Source organism: Mastigoproctus giganteus, chromosome 11 (genome assembly GCF_048544385.1).
Source record: "Mastigoproctus giganteus isolate SK-2022 chromosome 11, ASM4854438v1, whole genome shotgun sequence".
Lineage (NCBI taxonomy): Eukaryota > Metazoa > Arthropoda > Arachnida > Uropygi > Thelyphonidae > Mastigoproctus > Mastigoproctus giganteus.
In genome coordinates this window covers 150,308,035-150,325,586 of record NC_143585.1, presented here as the reverse complement: position 1 = coordinate 150,325,586, position 17,552 = coordinate 150,308,035, and the positions used below count along the sequence as shown (strand labels likewise).

General features: G+C 36.7%; 1 protein-coding gene across 1 annotated transcript in view; it reads right to left on the bottom strand.

The window, feature by feature from the left end:
* The window catches only part of SMC2 (structural maintenance of chromosomes 2), a 640,522-nt gene that overhangs the window by 155,138 nt on the left and 467,832 nt on the right, over positions 1–17,552 (bottom strand). The window contains exon 18 of the mRNA XM_090385021.1: positions 7,665–7,859. Coding sequence (XP_090241147.1) covers positions 7,665–7,859 — 195 coding nt within the window. The remainder of the gene's footprint in view (positions 1–7,664; positions 7,860–17,552) is intronic.

Here is a 17,552-nt window from a genome sequence, read left to right as displayed (position 1 = left end):
GGTGGCCAATGAGCCGATCGCGATCTTCCGGTCAATCGCGGATTTAATTTCGGTCGATCATGACGAATTTTAAATATACAGTCATCCCTTGATTTGTGCAAGTCGTGTAATGAAATTTTTGAGATGGTAAATCGCGGCACATTTTGAAGGAAAAAAGTAGATTGCATCACAAATTAATTTGGACACTCCTGGATGCAGGTAAATGAACAATCTATGCAAGGTCATTAGTAATTGCAAAAGCCTCAGCATCTCGACCAAATGGGTCGGTGTGACTAGAAAATGGAAGCCAGCTGGAGTTGTGAACATTTAAATCACCATATTCTACCTCACTGTTAGGAAAGTTGGAATGGAGAAAGTCAAGTTGCAAAGATAGGAAGTCAAAGAGCTCCAAGTGATTAGTGGAGTTGGGAGAATGGTAGAGACAACAGATGAATTTGACACATTGAGGTAGAGAGATTTTAAGCCAGAGAAGATTGAAAAGAGGAAATTTCAAGTTACCGAGTCTCTGACAGTGAATATCAGAACGGACATATGCATAAGTACCACTTTTAAGGCAAAAGGAATCATACAACGAATAATTTGGGCAACTGAGATGAGCAGTAGTAGAATCAACCAATAACTGAGATTCTGTCAGAAAAAAGTACATGGGGTTGGGCAGACTGCAAGTGGAAATGGATATCGTTGAGTTTCGAATTGAGACTACGTATATTTGTGAAATGAACTTTGAAGTGTTTGGGAGGTTTAGATCTTTTCGCAGATAAGTTTACTATATTAGTTTGACAATTCATGGTGTATTCAATAGTAAGAAAAAGTGGGTGGGACATGCTGTATGAAGTAATGAAATTTTTGGATATGGCGTACACATGGTAAGAATATACCCAGATCCTTGATATAACGTGGCCTCGGCATTTATTTTGGCATTCTTTGTGCTTCCTTTACCCCCTCCCTTCCCTATGCAGTAGCCTCTGTAGTGACTATCTCTGCTAGCAACTTTACAGGAATATTATTTCCAAGAAACATCCCCTAAATTTTGTCCAGGCTGCTTCCTCTTAAAGTAATAACATTCCCAAGCAAAATGTCAGTCAAAGATTGAGTTTCTAGAATTGTTGTGATATATCGTCATATATCAGATTTATTGATGATAAATTTATTGGGAAAGGAGCGGAATGGAATGCAATACATTTGACAAATCATGGTTGAACCGCACTCTAGAAGGAAGATGCTGAATCAGATTGGCCCACGTGATAGAAATGGTATAACCGTTGATGATCCTACTAAGATAGCTGATAAAATAAATGAGTATTTTGCATCTACATTCACACATGACAAATTCTATAAGGGAGATAAATGATTTTTAATAACTGAGAGTTATTTTTCCTCCACAAAATTGGAGAAAAAATTGTATAAGTTAAACATAAGAAAGTCACTTGGGGTGGAAGGGATCTATGCAGTTATATTGAAGGAGGTGGCACAGGAAGTAAGCAAATCCTTAGTTGTATCCCAAATTCACAAAGGGTTATCAAAGGTTGACACAAGTAATTACAGACCTTTTAGTTTAACTTCTGTTCTGAGAAAAAATAATGGAGTCACCGGTTAAAGAAGGATTGCAGAATCATCTAGACAAGACTGCAGTAATAATTCAGACACAGCATGGGTTTGTTAAGGGGATGTCTTCTCTGACCTATTTGATTGGATACTATGATGTGGTAATAACTGGTTGAAAAAAATAATTTTAATATCACATATTTGGATTTCAGGAAAACTTTGATACTATAGCACATGGAAGACTATAGTCTCCAGAGCTAAGTTCTGGTCAACCCTTCCCCATCTCTTCCGTCATGCAGTATGACTGATGACTTTTGAGGTTATGATGAATTGGATATCATAGTGATATCCAATCTTCCTTAAATGTCGAGGGTACAGCTTTAAAACGGTGTTCGTAGGCCGGCCACAAGTTAGTACACCATACCGTACCTACTAGTAACTCTTTAGGAGACTTCCTGATCAGCTCATGTATAATCTTGCTACCTCTACTCTGTCAGATAGTGACTGGAGGGAGTTCGAGTAGTGTGTATGCGTGGGGGGGGGGCATTGTCGAGGACACGTTATGTCAAGGATCTGGCTTTATTCTTACCATGTGTACGGCATATCCAAAAATTTCATTACTTTATACAGCATGTCACCCCCAATCTTTCTTACTATTGAATACACCATGAATTATCAACCTAATAGAGTAAGCTTATCTGTGAACAGATCTAAACCTCCCAAACACTTCCTAGTTCATTTCACAAATATATGTGGTCTCAATTCTAATCTCAATGATGTCCATTTCCACTTGCAGTCTGCCAAACCCCATGTACTTTTTCTGACAGAACTTCAGTTATCGGTTCATTCAACCACTGCTCATCTCAGTTGCCCAAATTATTCGCTGTATGATTCCTTTCGCCTCAAAGGTGGTACTTGGTGCCTACGTCCGTTCTGATATTCCCTGTCAAAGACTTGGTAATTTGGAATCTCCTCTTTTCAATTTTCTCTGGCTTAAAATCTCTCTACCTCATTCTGTCAAATTCATCTATTGTCCCTACCATTCTCCCAACTCCACTAATCACTTGGAGCTCTTTGACTTCCACTCTTTGCAACTTGACTTTCTCCATTCCAATTTTCCTAACAGTGAGGTAATTTTCCTTGGTGATTTTAATATTCACAACTCCAGCTGGCTTCTGTTTTCTAGTTGCACCGACCCGGCTGGTCAAGATTCTGAGGCTTTTGCAATTACTAATGGCCTTGCATAGATTGTTCATTTACCTACAAGAATACCAGCCAATCCTAACCATGAAGTCAACACGCTTGATCTTTTTCTCACAAACAACCCTTCTAAGTACACGGTCGAAGTGAGTGGTCCTTTAGGTACCTCAGATTACAACTTGGTGATTCTCTTCTCCAGTGGAGCCTTTTTCTCTGGCTATTCCCAACCTCGTATTGTTTGGCATTACAAGAATGCAAAATGTGATAAACTGCGAGATTTCTTTTCTTCTTTTCCTCGGTCGGATTACTGTTTCAAAACTTCTGATGTCAATGTTTTCTCAGATCGTGTCAGTGAACTTATTCTTGTAGGAATGGAATCCTTTATTCCACACTCCACTTTAAAATCTTGTCCTTTATCTAAATTGGGTTTAGCACATTTATTGGGTTTTCCAATAAATGTGCTAAGGCGGTTCAAGAGAAGAACGTTGTATATCTTAATTGGCTTGTTTCCGAATCTTCAGTTTCATTTTCTGACTACATCAAAGCTCGCAACAATTGTAAAGCAGTTATTAATCAGTTAAAACTAGATTTTGAACAGGCTAAGAGTATAAAACTTGCTTCTTGCCCTAAAAGTAGTCGAGCATTCTGGTCTCTTGCCAAAGCTATTTGCCGTGACTTTTCCCCATCTCTGCTCACTCCTCTGTCAAAATTGGATGGTTCTGTTCTCAGTTCAGTCAAGGATAAAGCTGACCTTCTAGCATCCCATTTTTCTTCCCCCTCCTGTATTAATGATCTTGGTAAAACACCTTCCACCATTCCCAATATGCTCCATTCAATGCCTCTGTGGTCTTCCATCAAAAGGATGTCAGAAGGATTTTGACGAATCTTGATACTAAGAAAGCTCCAGGTCTTGATGGTATTTCTCCACTTGTTCTCAAAACCTGTGCTCCTGAACTTACTCCTGTTTTTTGGCACGTTTTTTCACTTTCTTAGTCCAAAGGTGTTTTTCCTTCTGCTTGGAAATTTGCTCATATCCAGCCAGTTCCTATAAAGAGTGACAAATCCCTCCCTTCCAATTATCGCCCATTGCAAATACTTCTACTCTTTTTTTGGAACAACCTTCCTCCGTACGTATTTCCTGAAAACTACAGTCTACAGAAGTTCAAGTCTAATGTCAACAAATATCTTCTTTCGTCTTCTCAACCTCCAACCTAAGCACGGTACTAAGTACTATAGGTTCTAATACCTCTCGTGTTTGGGGTTTTCATAAAAATAAAATAAAATATCAGGCTTAATGTCCCAGTTTGCCGATGATACAAAGATTGGCAGGGTTGTTAACGCTAGTAAAAGCAATATGCTACTGCAACAGGATATAGATAAGTTGGGCAAATGGGCTGAGAAGTGGGAACTGAAGTTTAACTTTGACAAATGCAATGTACTGCAAAAGGGTAGCAGTAACTCCAGAGAAATGTACCAACTGCACAATACTACAATCAAAGTATTGGAGAATGAAAAGGACCTGTGGGTAATTGTGCAGTCAGTTATAAAGTTTTCTGAGCAGTGCATAGTGGCTGCTAGAGCAGGTCATGGGGTCTTGTCAATGATATACAAGAATTTTGCTGGCTGGGATAAGGAGATGATCATCCCTTTGTATAAGGCAATGGTCAGGCTACACCTTGAGTACTGCATACAGGTCTGGAGGCCTCATTTTAGGAAGGATGTTGAGTTGCTAGAGTGAGTACAGAGAAGGGCAAAAAGATTGCTGAAAAGAACAAAGGGGTGCTCTTACCAAGAAAGGCTAAAGTCCTGCAAATTGCAGAATCTGGAGACTAAGCCCCCTGCAAGGTGATCAAGGCCGTGATTGGTTTTAGCTGTCTCAATGCTCATGGTATTCTTCCTCTTGATCAGATTCCGAACACTCGAATTGGGGAAATGCAGTTGTAGAATAGATGCCAGAAAGTTTGTCTTTAACCAGAGGGTAGTTGACTGCCGGAACAGACTTTCATCTGCCATTGTGGAAGTTGACAGGTTAAACAAATTCAGGGAACTGGAAGAGGCAAAAGCGTTATCATTAAGATGTTGCAAAATGACATAGTAAATCCAATCTGTCTCACAGCATTGCTGGCAGCTGTTAAATGGACCACATAATTTTAAAAGTAAATGGAATACAATGCCATTCTGTGGTGTTTTTAATTTCTTAAAATTCTAGTGATTTAGAATCTCTTTGCTAAATTCTCAGCAGCAGAATTTAGCAAATTCTGCTGCTGAGAATTTAGCAAAAGCACTGCTCAAAGCATTGCTATACTGGAGGGGCTTAAGAGTTCTTTCCCATTCCAGGAAACTATACTCTTCTCTTTACCTCTTTTCAAAACTGCTGCAACAATTATTAATAACCTGCAGTTTCCGTTAAACAAAAAATCCCAATTAAGGATAGGTTAGAGGTGTGTTATGTAAGAAAAGAGATCTAAAATCTCCACTCTTAACTGAGCGATAAAATTTACCCAAGAGCCAGTGTTTTACTTAAATGGTGCAGCTATTTCTATTAAGAGCACATGGGTCAGAAGAGTTAGCAGAATTTTATAAACATTGGAGAAGTTCAAGCAATATGGTGTGTTCGCGCAGGGGAAGAGAAGTGAATACCTTTATTCTATGCAAGTCTCCTTAACACCCATTTAGAAATGGGCATTCTATAAACATTTTTGGAGAATTTCGGACATAAAAGCGGGCCCTTGGAGGACCTAGGAGAGTAGGAGAAAGAAGCAGAGAGAAGACGATGAGTACAGACAAGTTGGATCCTATGAGCAGCTTCACCAAGAAGTAGTCGCCAACAGTCAAGCAGAGCATAGAGCCAATGCTCAAGGAGTCCAACTGGCAAAAACTCCCAGTCATCCTCTGAACAGGCAGCACCAACCATAAGCTTGGTAAGTCAAAATGTCTATCTTATAAGTATGAAAGCCATTGTCTGCGAGAGTGATAATGAAATAGATAAAATTATTTCTTCCTAGTAAATTCCAGTATTTGTAATGTTAGTATTTCAAATTTTAGTATGATATTAAGACTTTGTTTTGTTGTTTATCACGTGCATTAAATATGGAAACCTTATATAGAAATTTTGCATTAAAGTGAAATTGGTAATGGGAAGTAGAAGTAAAAATAACGATGAGATAAAGAATAATAATGATTGCTTTAATGGCTACTTATATGTAACAAGGACACAAATGGGAAGTGCTTACATAAACCTTGTTCTTATATTGTTATACTCATGTTTACTTTACTTATGTTTTATCCTTGTCCTTTTAACTTCTTAAAGGATATAATTTATCCCCCCCCCCCAAACAAGTGAAATAAAATTCAAAGCTGCATATTTGTGTTTAAGAAGCAGTAAACATTAATACCAGCACTTAGACATTGGAATTTCTTACTGAAGAATATGGCTGTAAAAGGCTTTTTTTCCCCCCTTTGGGGTTTCAGATGTAATTTTCTCCTGCATCTGCACAAGTAGATAATTAATCATGAGCAAACATGTAGAATCTTTGAGATGTAGGAAAATTTTAACAATTTCATTCTCTTCATCCACTCTGTCAAGCTTGAAGTTCTCAATACCTTTCAAAATGATTTTTTCTTGATTTTTTTTTGTATGAAAATTACACAAATTTCCATTAGTTAGAGGAAATAGAAAAAACGCAGGATATAGTATGGAATGATATTAAATTTGTTTCTATCCATGCATGGAAATGCTCCTTACAATGAACTTTATTCTGAAAGAGAGAAAAAAATTCAAGAAACTCATCTATTGTAAAGATGCATTCTAGACTGCAAAGACACCACATTGCACTCTACATAAAAAGAGAAGTTCACATTACAAAAAATAGTTTATTTGAAAATAATATTACTGTAGCACCTTTTCTGAATGTCTATTTGATCTAGTAACAAGCTCAAAAAAACATATCTATACTAGAAGCTGCAGTATAAGTGTCTGAAAAATGGTGTCAAATAGAAATCTTTCCCACTTTCATTTGTGTGTGTCTGCACAACAGTTCAGATTTGAATCCTATTGAAATTGCTGTGTGTGTGTGTATGTGTGTGTGTGTGTGAAATTCGAAAGCAGCTATAAATGATAATTTAGTGTTGCAAACTAGGTAATTTACATCAAATTGACCAAAAGAAAAAAAATTGGAAGTAATTGCCACACATTAAGAACAATGGGTTATTCATTTCTTAACTAAACTGATACACACTTTCCTAAAAATAATTAAATGCACAAGGAATAATATGTTAAGAGTAAGAGTTTAATATCTATATAATGTCAGTGTAGATACACCATAGATAACTCTTAAGAAACTATGATAGTAGTGTGGGAGGCATCATTTGCTCTGTATCTCATATTGTGCTCTTCCTTCACAATGAGTTGCCATGATATTGCACTACCTCGAATGTGAAGCGTTACTTATTCGAGGTAGTGCAATATCATGGCAACTTGCTATGAAGGAAGAGTACAATATGAGATATAGAGCAAATGATGCCCCCACACTACCATCGTAGTTTCTTAAGAGTTATCTATGGCGTATCTACACCGACATTATATAGATACTAATTTTCCTTAATGATTGGCATTACAATCAATTTATATTCCATGCTTGAATGTATATGACAATTTGTGTAATTATAATTCTATAAATATTATTCATTATAAATTTTATTCATATAAATAACTTTGTAGCAGAGGTGATTCACTACAGCATGATCTGCACACAAATGTTTGTACCTTTCCAATATTTTGAATTTTTTTTTTTTTTTTTTTTGTTTTAATCGAATTATTATTTTTTTACTTTATGCACTTCATTTTTTAATCTTCTTCTTTCTCTTGCTTACATTATGTATTGAAATATGAAGAAAATATAAAAATTTTTGTAACAGACCTTTTGAGCTGAGTGTTTAGATTCCTTATTCGAACGTTCCACATCATGTTCCAGTTGCTGAATTTGAAGCTTTATTTCTTCTCTGCTTTTGCATATAGTTTCTCTTTGTCTTTGCAAATTCCCTATCTCTTCGCATTTAGCTTTCAATAAGGCCTTTTGAGTTTTCACTTCTTCTAAAGATGAAGATACTTCTTCCTATATATTATAAAAATAAATAAACAATAAAAATACACACACACACACACATACATTTCAGTAAATGTATACATTTCATGGACACATCTCCCAGCATATACTACCCTGAAACTTGTATGCATACCTTCACTAAATCTCAAAACATTATGAGAAATTCTGCCTACACTAAACAATATATGTATTTACAATAATGGATATACACATTAATTATAAGATACCAATAACCAGGGGGAAAGGGTCAAAATCAAAAATTAAGCCCATTACAAGTGTATCTGGGGTGGGGGGGTTGTTACAACTTGAAAATGATAGGGCACTGGTCAAAAATGGTTCATAGCAGTATGGGGAAATTAAAAAAATAAATAAATAAAGGAACGTTGAATCAGCTAATAAAGCCACAGTGTGCTAAGTCTGAGCACACTTTAAGTATAGCAATGTATTTCTGAGAAAATATGCATCTCAGAGGTTTCCAATCTCAAAGCATAGAAGATACATAAACAACAGATAACAATAAATTTAGAATGGACTAGGTGCTACAAATTTATTTCTTTCAACATGATTGTCTAATATCTTAATCTGTACTGTGATTTCAGAATATATCATAATCTCATTTAGAAAGAGCCAAGTGAATTTCTCTAATCTGACAGAAGATAAGATGAGAGAGGAATTTTGCATTTAACGTTCGCAGTGTGCTCAGAGAGTTCTACGGTATACAATAAATAAATAATGTTTGAGTGAAAGCCAAAGCAACAAGGCATCATATGTTTAAGAGTATAAATAATCTATATCAAGGGTGGCCAACTTAATTTGTGGTGCGATCTACTTTTTTCTTCAAAATGTGCCACGATCTACTGCGATATCTTCAAGAATTTCATTGCACATGGTTAAAAAAGTTAATCAACACATATTGAAAAGTGTTGTTTTTAAATTTAAATACAATTCACGATTCCTATTTTAAATTCATAGGTATTTAAATTTTTAATTTATCCAAAGTTTGTGTCTTCATCTCATCTGCTAAGCTTTCAAAATCAGGAATATACTGTAATAAGGCCAACCGTAAAAAAGCTTCTGTTTGCAAGTCCACAAGGTAGAGCGATTCTTCGTCTTCGGGTCCCCCCCAAATACGAAAAGGCTGATTCACATAAATATATGGAACCAAAACAGGAATTTAAAAGTTCACTGCATTTTTTTACATTTGGGTACTTTTCTCGGCAAACATATTTCCAAAAGTCTTTTTCTGATGATCTGGCGTTTAAGATGTTCGCTATGTAATAATTTCATTTTCAAGTAATATTTTCTCCATGTGAAAAATCCCAGCAGATTTTTTTCTGCAATTTGTTTCGTATCTAAGTTGACATTAAATGGATAAGAAATATATTGAACAACGTCTTCAACTGTTTCAAAATCATCCACAACTTTCTCAATTTCAGAAACAGATTTCTCGCTATTAAATTCAAAAACAGGATATTTTTGCAAATGATCTTGCATATTTGAAAAATGATAGAATTTTTTTTCTTTGAAATCCTTAGCCATTGAAAAAATTGATATTTATATGCAGAAATATTACTAATCATGCCACCCACATTTTTATTTTTTCCTTGCAATTCCAAATTCAGATCACTTAATTTACTGGTAAAATCTGCCATAAAAAAACCAGATCACACAACCACTCCGTATGTCGTAGCTGCTGATAATCATCTCCCCTTTGATCAACAAATTTTTTAATTTTATTCAGGAAATTTCGAAATCTCTGTAGAAACTTACACCGACTCAGCCACCTCACATCTGTGTGTAGTATCAGATCTGGTTCATTTTCATCGAGTTGTATTTTGAAAAGTCTCCTTTGAAGAGATTGTCCTCTGATGGAATTCACGACTTTGAAAGCTATGTCCACAACACTTAGTATTTAATCTTTTGCTGGCTAACACTTGTTGGTGGATGATATAGTGGTAACTTAAAAAAATCTGGGAATTACCATCCTTTTGGCACAATGCGATGAATCCGTTAAGATGCCCTGTCATTGCTTTTGGCTCCATCCGTTGTTACTGATACGAGCTTAGATAGTGGTAATTTAATTTTTTCAATAAAATTTTTGAATGCGTTAAATATATCAAGACCTCTAGTTCTTTATTTTAATAAAACCATACCCAGCAGTTCTCTAGTGGCAGAATCATTATATAAAAATTACAAATTTTATACGTTTAAAATTCATCGCGATCGACTGAAATTAAAGCCGCTATTGACTGATAGATCGCAATCAACTTGTTGGCCACCCCTGATCTATATAATATTGGTGTAAATACACCATAGAAAACTCTTAAACGAAAAAAACTATGTTTGTAGCGTGAAAGGGCATCATTTTATCTGTATCTCATATTGTGCTCATCCTTCACAACGAGTTACCATATATTTCACTACCTCAAATAAGTAATGCTTCACTAAAAGAGAAGACTATTGTTACTTATTCTCAGTGGGCACTACCACCACCACCCAGATGGCACCGTTTCAAGGCTTATTGGCCGTTCATTGGTGGGTGGACAAGTACCCTGGTATTGCTGACATGTGTGGGATTATCTTCACCACTGGATTGCCATGTCTGCAATACCAGGGTACCTGGCCACCCACCCACCGACCGATGAATGGCCAATAAGCCTTTAAACGGTGCGATCTGGGTGATGGTGGTGCCCACTGAGAATAAGGAACAATAGTCTTCTCTTTTAGTGAAGCGTTACTTATTCGAGGTAGTGCAATACATGGCAACTTGTTGTGAAGGATGAGCACAATATGAGATACAGATAAAATGATGCCCTTTCACACTACAAACGTAGTTTTTTCGTTTAAGAGTTTTCTGTGGTGTATTTCCACCAATATTATAAAGAATAAATAAATAAATAATAACTATCAGTTTATTAAGTCGCTCATCAAAAAATTACTCTGATAAGGAAGAGTGACTGACCCTGGACAGCACATAGCTAGAGGGGCTAACATCAAAATTACTAAAACAAAAATATGTAACACTGGATTACAAACAGTTCAAAGCCTTATATATAAATAACAAATTTATTTAGATTTTATAAATTTACAGGAAAGATAGATATTAGAACGTATAGTATGCTTACTATATATATATTCTTAACTTTTAACCCATGCATGGGTTGAAGGTTACGAATACAGAAGACATTTGTCAACATTGTACTCCAATTTCTGTATATTGTAGTTTTCAGGAAATATGAGGTACAGCAATAGTGTTCTCTCTGTCTCGTGCAATAAAAAGAACACAAATTGAAGGAGATCAAAAATAGTTTTATTTTTATTCAAAGTAATTCACTAGCTGATTATTGAATGCACTTATATCATTCTAGAAGAATATGAAAAAAAGCCAGTGAAGGCAATGTTTAAAAGAAAGGGAGAATATCCAGTTCAGCAGTTATGATTTTCTTTATATCCACAACATTCTGAAATCCCTTTTCTTTAAGGAGAATTTTCACCTTGAGAAAGAGGAAAAGTCCAAAGTTAGATCAGGAAGAATAGGGTGGATGGCTGATCTCTACAATGCCATTTTTCATCGGAAATATCTTCAAAACAGGTGATGGCAATGTTGTGCAACAAGAACCAGCAGTCTCTCTTTCAAAATTGCAGCGTCACCTGGGAAATGGGCTTCAATAGTCTGAAGCAACTCTACATAGAACGCAGCATTGAATCGCTTCCCCTTCAGATACAAATATGAAAATCACACCCTGTTTGTCAAAAGGAAAAAAAAAAACAAAAAAACAACATGATCAGCATAGTCTTGAATCTAGAATTCTGTAAACAAAATTTTTCGGCCATGGTGATTATTTTAAAGTCTACTGCATACTCTGGTGTTTTTTTTTGGGTTGCACTGAAACATCTGACACTCATCTCCAGTGACAATACAGTTGAGGAAATTAGCATTAGTAGAGGCATTTGATGCAAGAAAGCAAGCTTATGCAGCATCAGCCAAAAAAAAAAAAAAAAAAAAAACCCCACTTCACCCCTCTGTTCGTTCAAAATACCTGTCTAGCTGAGCCTTAAACTTATTTAGGCTATCAACCTCCACTACAAGGGATGGAAGTCTGTTCCACCAACCAACCACCCGCTGGCTAAAGGCAAATTTCCGCACGTCTATCCTACATCTGTCTTTCCTCAATTTGAATTTATGCCCTCTCAGGTGATTATTCTGAGCTAGAGGAAGAATCCCATCAGCATTGAGCATGCTCAAACCATTCAAGGCTTTATACACCTCTATCAGACCACCTCGCTGGTGCCTAGTCTCCAGACACTGTAATTTGCAAAACTTAAGCCTTTCTTCGTAAGAGCACCCCTTTGTTCCATTCACTAATCTTGTTGCCCTTCTCTGTACTCGTTCCAGAGCTCTACATCCTTCTTGAAATGAGGCCTCCAGACCTGTATACAGTACTCTAGGTGTGGCCCGACCATTGCCTTATACAAGGGAATAATCACCTTATCCCTGCTAGAAAAATTCCTGTATATCATTGACAATACTCCATGAGCTACTCTTGCAGCCCGTCTGCACTGCTCAGAGAACTTCATATCTGCCTGCACAACCACCCCCAGGTCCCTTTCATTCTCTACCACTGTCAGTGTAGTACCCACAGAGTTGGGGTTGCTGTTTCCCATGTAGTACTTTACATTTGTCAATGTTAAACTTCATTTGCCACCTCTCAGCCCATCTGCTCAACCTTTCCAGATCCTGTTGCAGCAGCATAGTGTCAGTAGTGTCCTTGACAACCCTGCCAACTTTTGTATCGTCTGCAAACTTGGACATTAAGCTTGATATACCATCATCAATATCATTTATGAATACAGAAAACAATAATGGACCCAACACTGAGCCCTGAGGGACTCCACTAATAACATTAGTCCAGGACGAGCAGTGCCCATATGGTCTTAATAATTCTGGATGAGGCCTTTGCGTGATGATGACTCTTTGTTGTGCCTGCTTGTCTGTGAGGTACAAAAGATTTCAGAAGCTTTAAAGTTCACCAAGTTTGCTTTATCCCACGAGAGAACTACTGAAGGTAAAGATTCAAGGAATTGGTGGTGGGTATTTCAGAAGTTATGGCCATTTCTACAGAGCGAGGATTTTTAAACTGGAAGGTGAAACAGTGCATTTATAATCATCAAAATTAGGGATAGGATTTCCAGCCTAAGATGGAAACTTGTTTAGAAGACTTATGCTAAACATGATCAAAATCCTTAGAAATACCAACAGCAACAGTTACACCACTTTTTCCATTGAATTTTCCCAAAAGAAGTAACATCAGCCAATACATAACATTGACTTGATGGATTTCTCCATTACTGTGGAAACAATAAAGGCAATCAGAACATAAATGAAAGGGCAGGAGCCATCACCCTTAGGAACTTCCTAGATATAAGAAATTTTCTATTCAGAAGAAAATTCACCAGCGGAATATGAAAGTGTAAAAAAGGTGCAACTAAACTGATGCAGGCTCAGGAGCACAGGTATTGAGAACAAGTAGAAAAATTTCCTCAGGACTTCTGGCCTTTTTTGGCATCACGAGGGAAGAGAATTCTTATGAAGTTTTTCTATCAGAGGACCACAGAGGGCATCGAGTGGAGTGGGGTTGCCAAGATAAACAATATAAGAGTTTGAAGAAAAGTAGGATGCTAATAAATCAGCTTTTTCATTTCTGATGATGCAAAGGATGCATCAGGTTGTTACACAGTTGAATAGACAGAAGTTGTGGCATATGTCATTGGCAAGAGAATAGAATGCTCAACTACCATTTGTAAGAATAGAGTTTCTAGTCTTAGACTGTTCAAAATCAAGTTTGGATCGATAATCTTTTTTTTAGAATTGTTCAGGCTTTAGTATAGGCAGGAAAAGAAGATGGAGGCTTGTATCAAAATCTCCAGTATCCACTAAGACAATCTGAACAAAAATTGACACTGGAAGGTTTAAAACAGAAATCTGAAGAAGGAAAATGAGAATAAAAATCTCACAGGGCATTTGATATTCTTGTAATGCTAAACAACACAAGGCTGTCATATGAGAGAGAGAGAGAGAGAGAGAGAGAGAGAGAGAGAGAGGTGCCTAGAGGATGATTAACGCTGACCACGTGATTTTTAAGGGTTTGTTTTGAGAAAAAGTTCTAAAGTGTTGGATGTGTAGTTGGGAGTGTCCACTGTTCTGGTAGGGAAATGAATAAGCAGTGTAAGATCATTAGTAATTCACAAAATCCTCATCACATTGATCAGATATTTCTGTGTAACAAAAAAAATTTAGACAGCCTAGTGTTCTATTTTATTACATTTTTAGGAAATTAAGGTAAGAGAAACAACAGATGGATTTCTCGAAATGGGGTGGAGAGATTTTAAGGTGGAGCAGACAAAAAGAGGGAATTCAAATTAATGTCTCTGGCCACTGAAGAAAAGAAATCAGAGCAAAAAACAGGTCAACTGAGATGAACTGTAGTTGAGGAAACTGATAATTGAGAATGTGTTGTCAAAAAAAAAAAAAAAAAAAAGTGAAGCTTCGCATATTGTAATTGAAACTGGACATCATTCAAGAGTGGAACTTACACCATATACGAGGGGATATAAAAGTTATAATCTGACCTAGATAAAACATCAGTAGGAAGATGCTGTTTTTAATATAAGCCATCTACATATTCCCATAGGTGATTGTACTCCAGAGGTGGAGCCCAGAATCTAAGGAAGGATGCTATGTTTGACAAAGTGGAGTAGCAAGCAGTGATCAAGTTCTTGCATTTGCAGGGCAAGAAAGCTCAGTAAATTGAAGGAAAAATGAAAGCTGTGTATGGGCAGAAATGTCCGTCTTATGACACTGTAAAAGTGGAAATGGGAGTTCCAGCGAGGTCATACAAGTGTCTTTGACGAGCCAAGAGAAGGAAGGCCATGAACCTCCACAGACAGTGAGACGGTTGCAAAGGTTGAGCAGGTGGTGCTGAGTGATAGATGTGTGACAATTCATTTCATCGCAATTGCAGTGATAATTAGTTACGGGTCTGCCCATAGCATTTTACATGACCATCTGCACATGTCTAAGGTTTCTGCACGATGGGTTCCAAGATTGTTGACACCTTTCAAAAGCAATGTTGAATGCAATGTTCTCGTCAACTGTTGGATTTCTGTAATGCGGATGTTGAAACTTTTTTTGATCGGTTGCTAACAAATGACAAATGCTGGGTGTACCATTATGATCCTGAGACTAAAGACATGTCAAAGCAGTGGAAGGATTTCATCTCAGGAAGTCATCAATGAAGTGAAATTGTGGTTTCAGGCAAAAAAGTGCGAACTTCTATGATCAAGGCATTAAACAACTGATCCACAGATGGGAGAAATGTGTTACTATACATGGAGAGTACATATTATTAGGTTGTTTGTTTGTTATTTGGTTTTTAGGAGCATTAGCAACTAAGGCCATATTGCTCCGGGATATGCGGTGGTCATTCCCTGACCTTTCCGCATCCTCCGTATTTGGTGGTGACGGGCTCGAACCCCTGTCTAATCAAGAAGCGTATGCTACGCACTGCTGCTCCTTCCCACCTGGCTACGGAGTCGCCTGGAAAGTACATAGAAAAGGATTAAAGTTCCTGTGAAGTTTCACCTTTCTAGGGCTATTATTTCTGGGTAAGGGTACGAACTTTTTGATAACCCCTTGTATAGCTGTGAAATGATTGAGAAAGTTTTTTTGGTAGGTTTATACCAGTGCTTCTCAAGCTTTTTTGATCACTGCCCCCCCCCTAAAAAAGCCCCCGCCAGGGCTTTTTTTTAGCCCACCAATATAAAGTGAAGCTAAATAACTGAAATGAATATTTGTCTGTTTACCTCCAAAAACATAAATGCAGCCCTGCATGTATGTGTGTGAATTATAAAGAAAACTATTTACTGCACTTTATTCCTTCTTCATAAAAAATTACAACTACATAAATAAAGTCAGTTATAGTCACTTAAATTATGTCATAAAAATTAAAGTTAATTACATAAATAAGTCATGATATTAATGGAAATAGTTAATTATATTTTAATATTTAATGTAATGGACGAGTTTGGTGGAGATTTATTAGATTATCAATATTAGGTTTAATATCTGTAAGTAGAAGTCGTAAATTGCCACTTTTAACAACATCCAGACAATTTCTTTGTTTTGTCCGCAATTGAGATACAGCACTGAAACAGGTTTCAACTAGATATGATGTTGGAAAAGAAATTAGTAATTTTTTTACAATTCCCCACAATGCAGGATAATGGTCAGGGATTTTCTTTTGGCTAAAATTCCTGATATGAATTTTGAAATTTTGGCCTCAGTTCAACTTCATTTTGTAATTCAATCAATTCTTCTTCTACAAAACGTTCACCATTGTCATTATTTAAAAAAGGATTTATAACCCAATCTGGAATTTTCAAATTAAGGAGATCTTCGAACCTTTCCTCCATATCTCTGTACAACAATTTTAGATGATTACAAAAAGTTAGTAGTTTCATCAGCTATTTTTTCTTTTTTCTCTATTTCCCACAAATTTGGAAATTGATACAATTCACGTCATCCTACATTGCGCATAAAAAGCTTTAATTTTGAAATAAATTATGAAATTTGAGTTTTTGCCTTAATAAGAGTTACATCTTGTCCTTGTAAATGTAAGTTCATTGAGGTGAATTTAGTAAATAAATCTGCAAGACCAGGAATATCAGGTTTCATTTTCTTGAGCTCATTACTAAGGTCGTTGTTTCTATCTTCAAAAAACTCGACAACAGTATCAAAGAGTTCATAAAATCTGTTGAGTCAGTTGCCTTTTGACAGCCACCGAACCTCGGAGTGAAATAGCAATCGTTCAAAATCTTCACTGTTTTGATCACAAAGCTTTCAAAATATACAATCATTCAAAGAATGTGCTTTAATTTTGTTTACAGCAGTAATAACAGTTTGTAGAGAATTGTGCAGTTGATCACCAAGTTTTTTCGCAACTAAATGCTGACAGTGAATGACACAATGAACAGCAATAATATTTGGCACAGCATTTTTTAAATAAGCCATAAAACCCTTTTAACGGTCAATCATTGATGGTGCTCCATCTGCCCCCTGTCACCCCTCTTTCATGCCTATCGCCCCCATCACCCCCTTTCATGCCTAACGCCCCAATGGATAATTCAATATAGATATCACCCCAGGGGGGGCGATATCGCCCACTTTGAGAAGCACTGGTTTAGACCTTTTCATGGAGATTTGCTCTCTAGTTAAGACTATTCATGATGCAAACAAGGTGTCAAGGTGTGTTTGTTTTAATCACGGTTTCCAGGGTTTCCACTATATGCCCTGTAGCATCTGGAAAGGCATAAAGCCAAGGCTGGCAAGTGTATGTATGTCATGATGCAGACAGTAAATTAAGAGTCGATAAAGATAAAGTAAGAGTAGATGATGCAGACAGTAGATAAAGTGAGGATGGGAGAGACATGTATTTGATGAAATTTTTGGATGTAACATACACACAGCAAGAATATAGCCGACTCCTGGGCACAATGTCTTGCCAGGCCTCCCACACACAAACGATTCAGATGCCTCCTGGGAAGTTAACAGTAAGTACAGTCTGGTGGACTTACTAGTGGCTAGCCTGCAAAAACCATTTTAGAGCTGTACCCTTAAAAATATAGAGAACTAGATCCCACCAT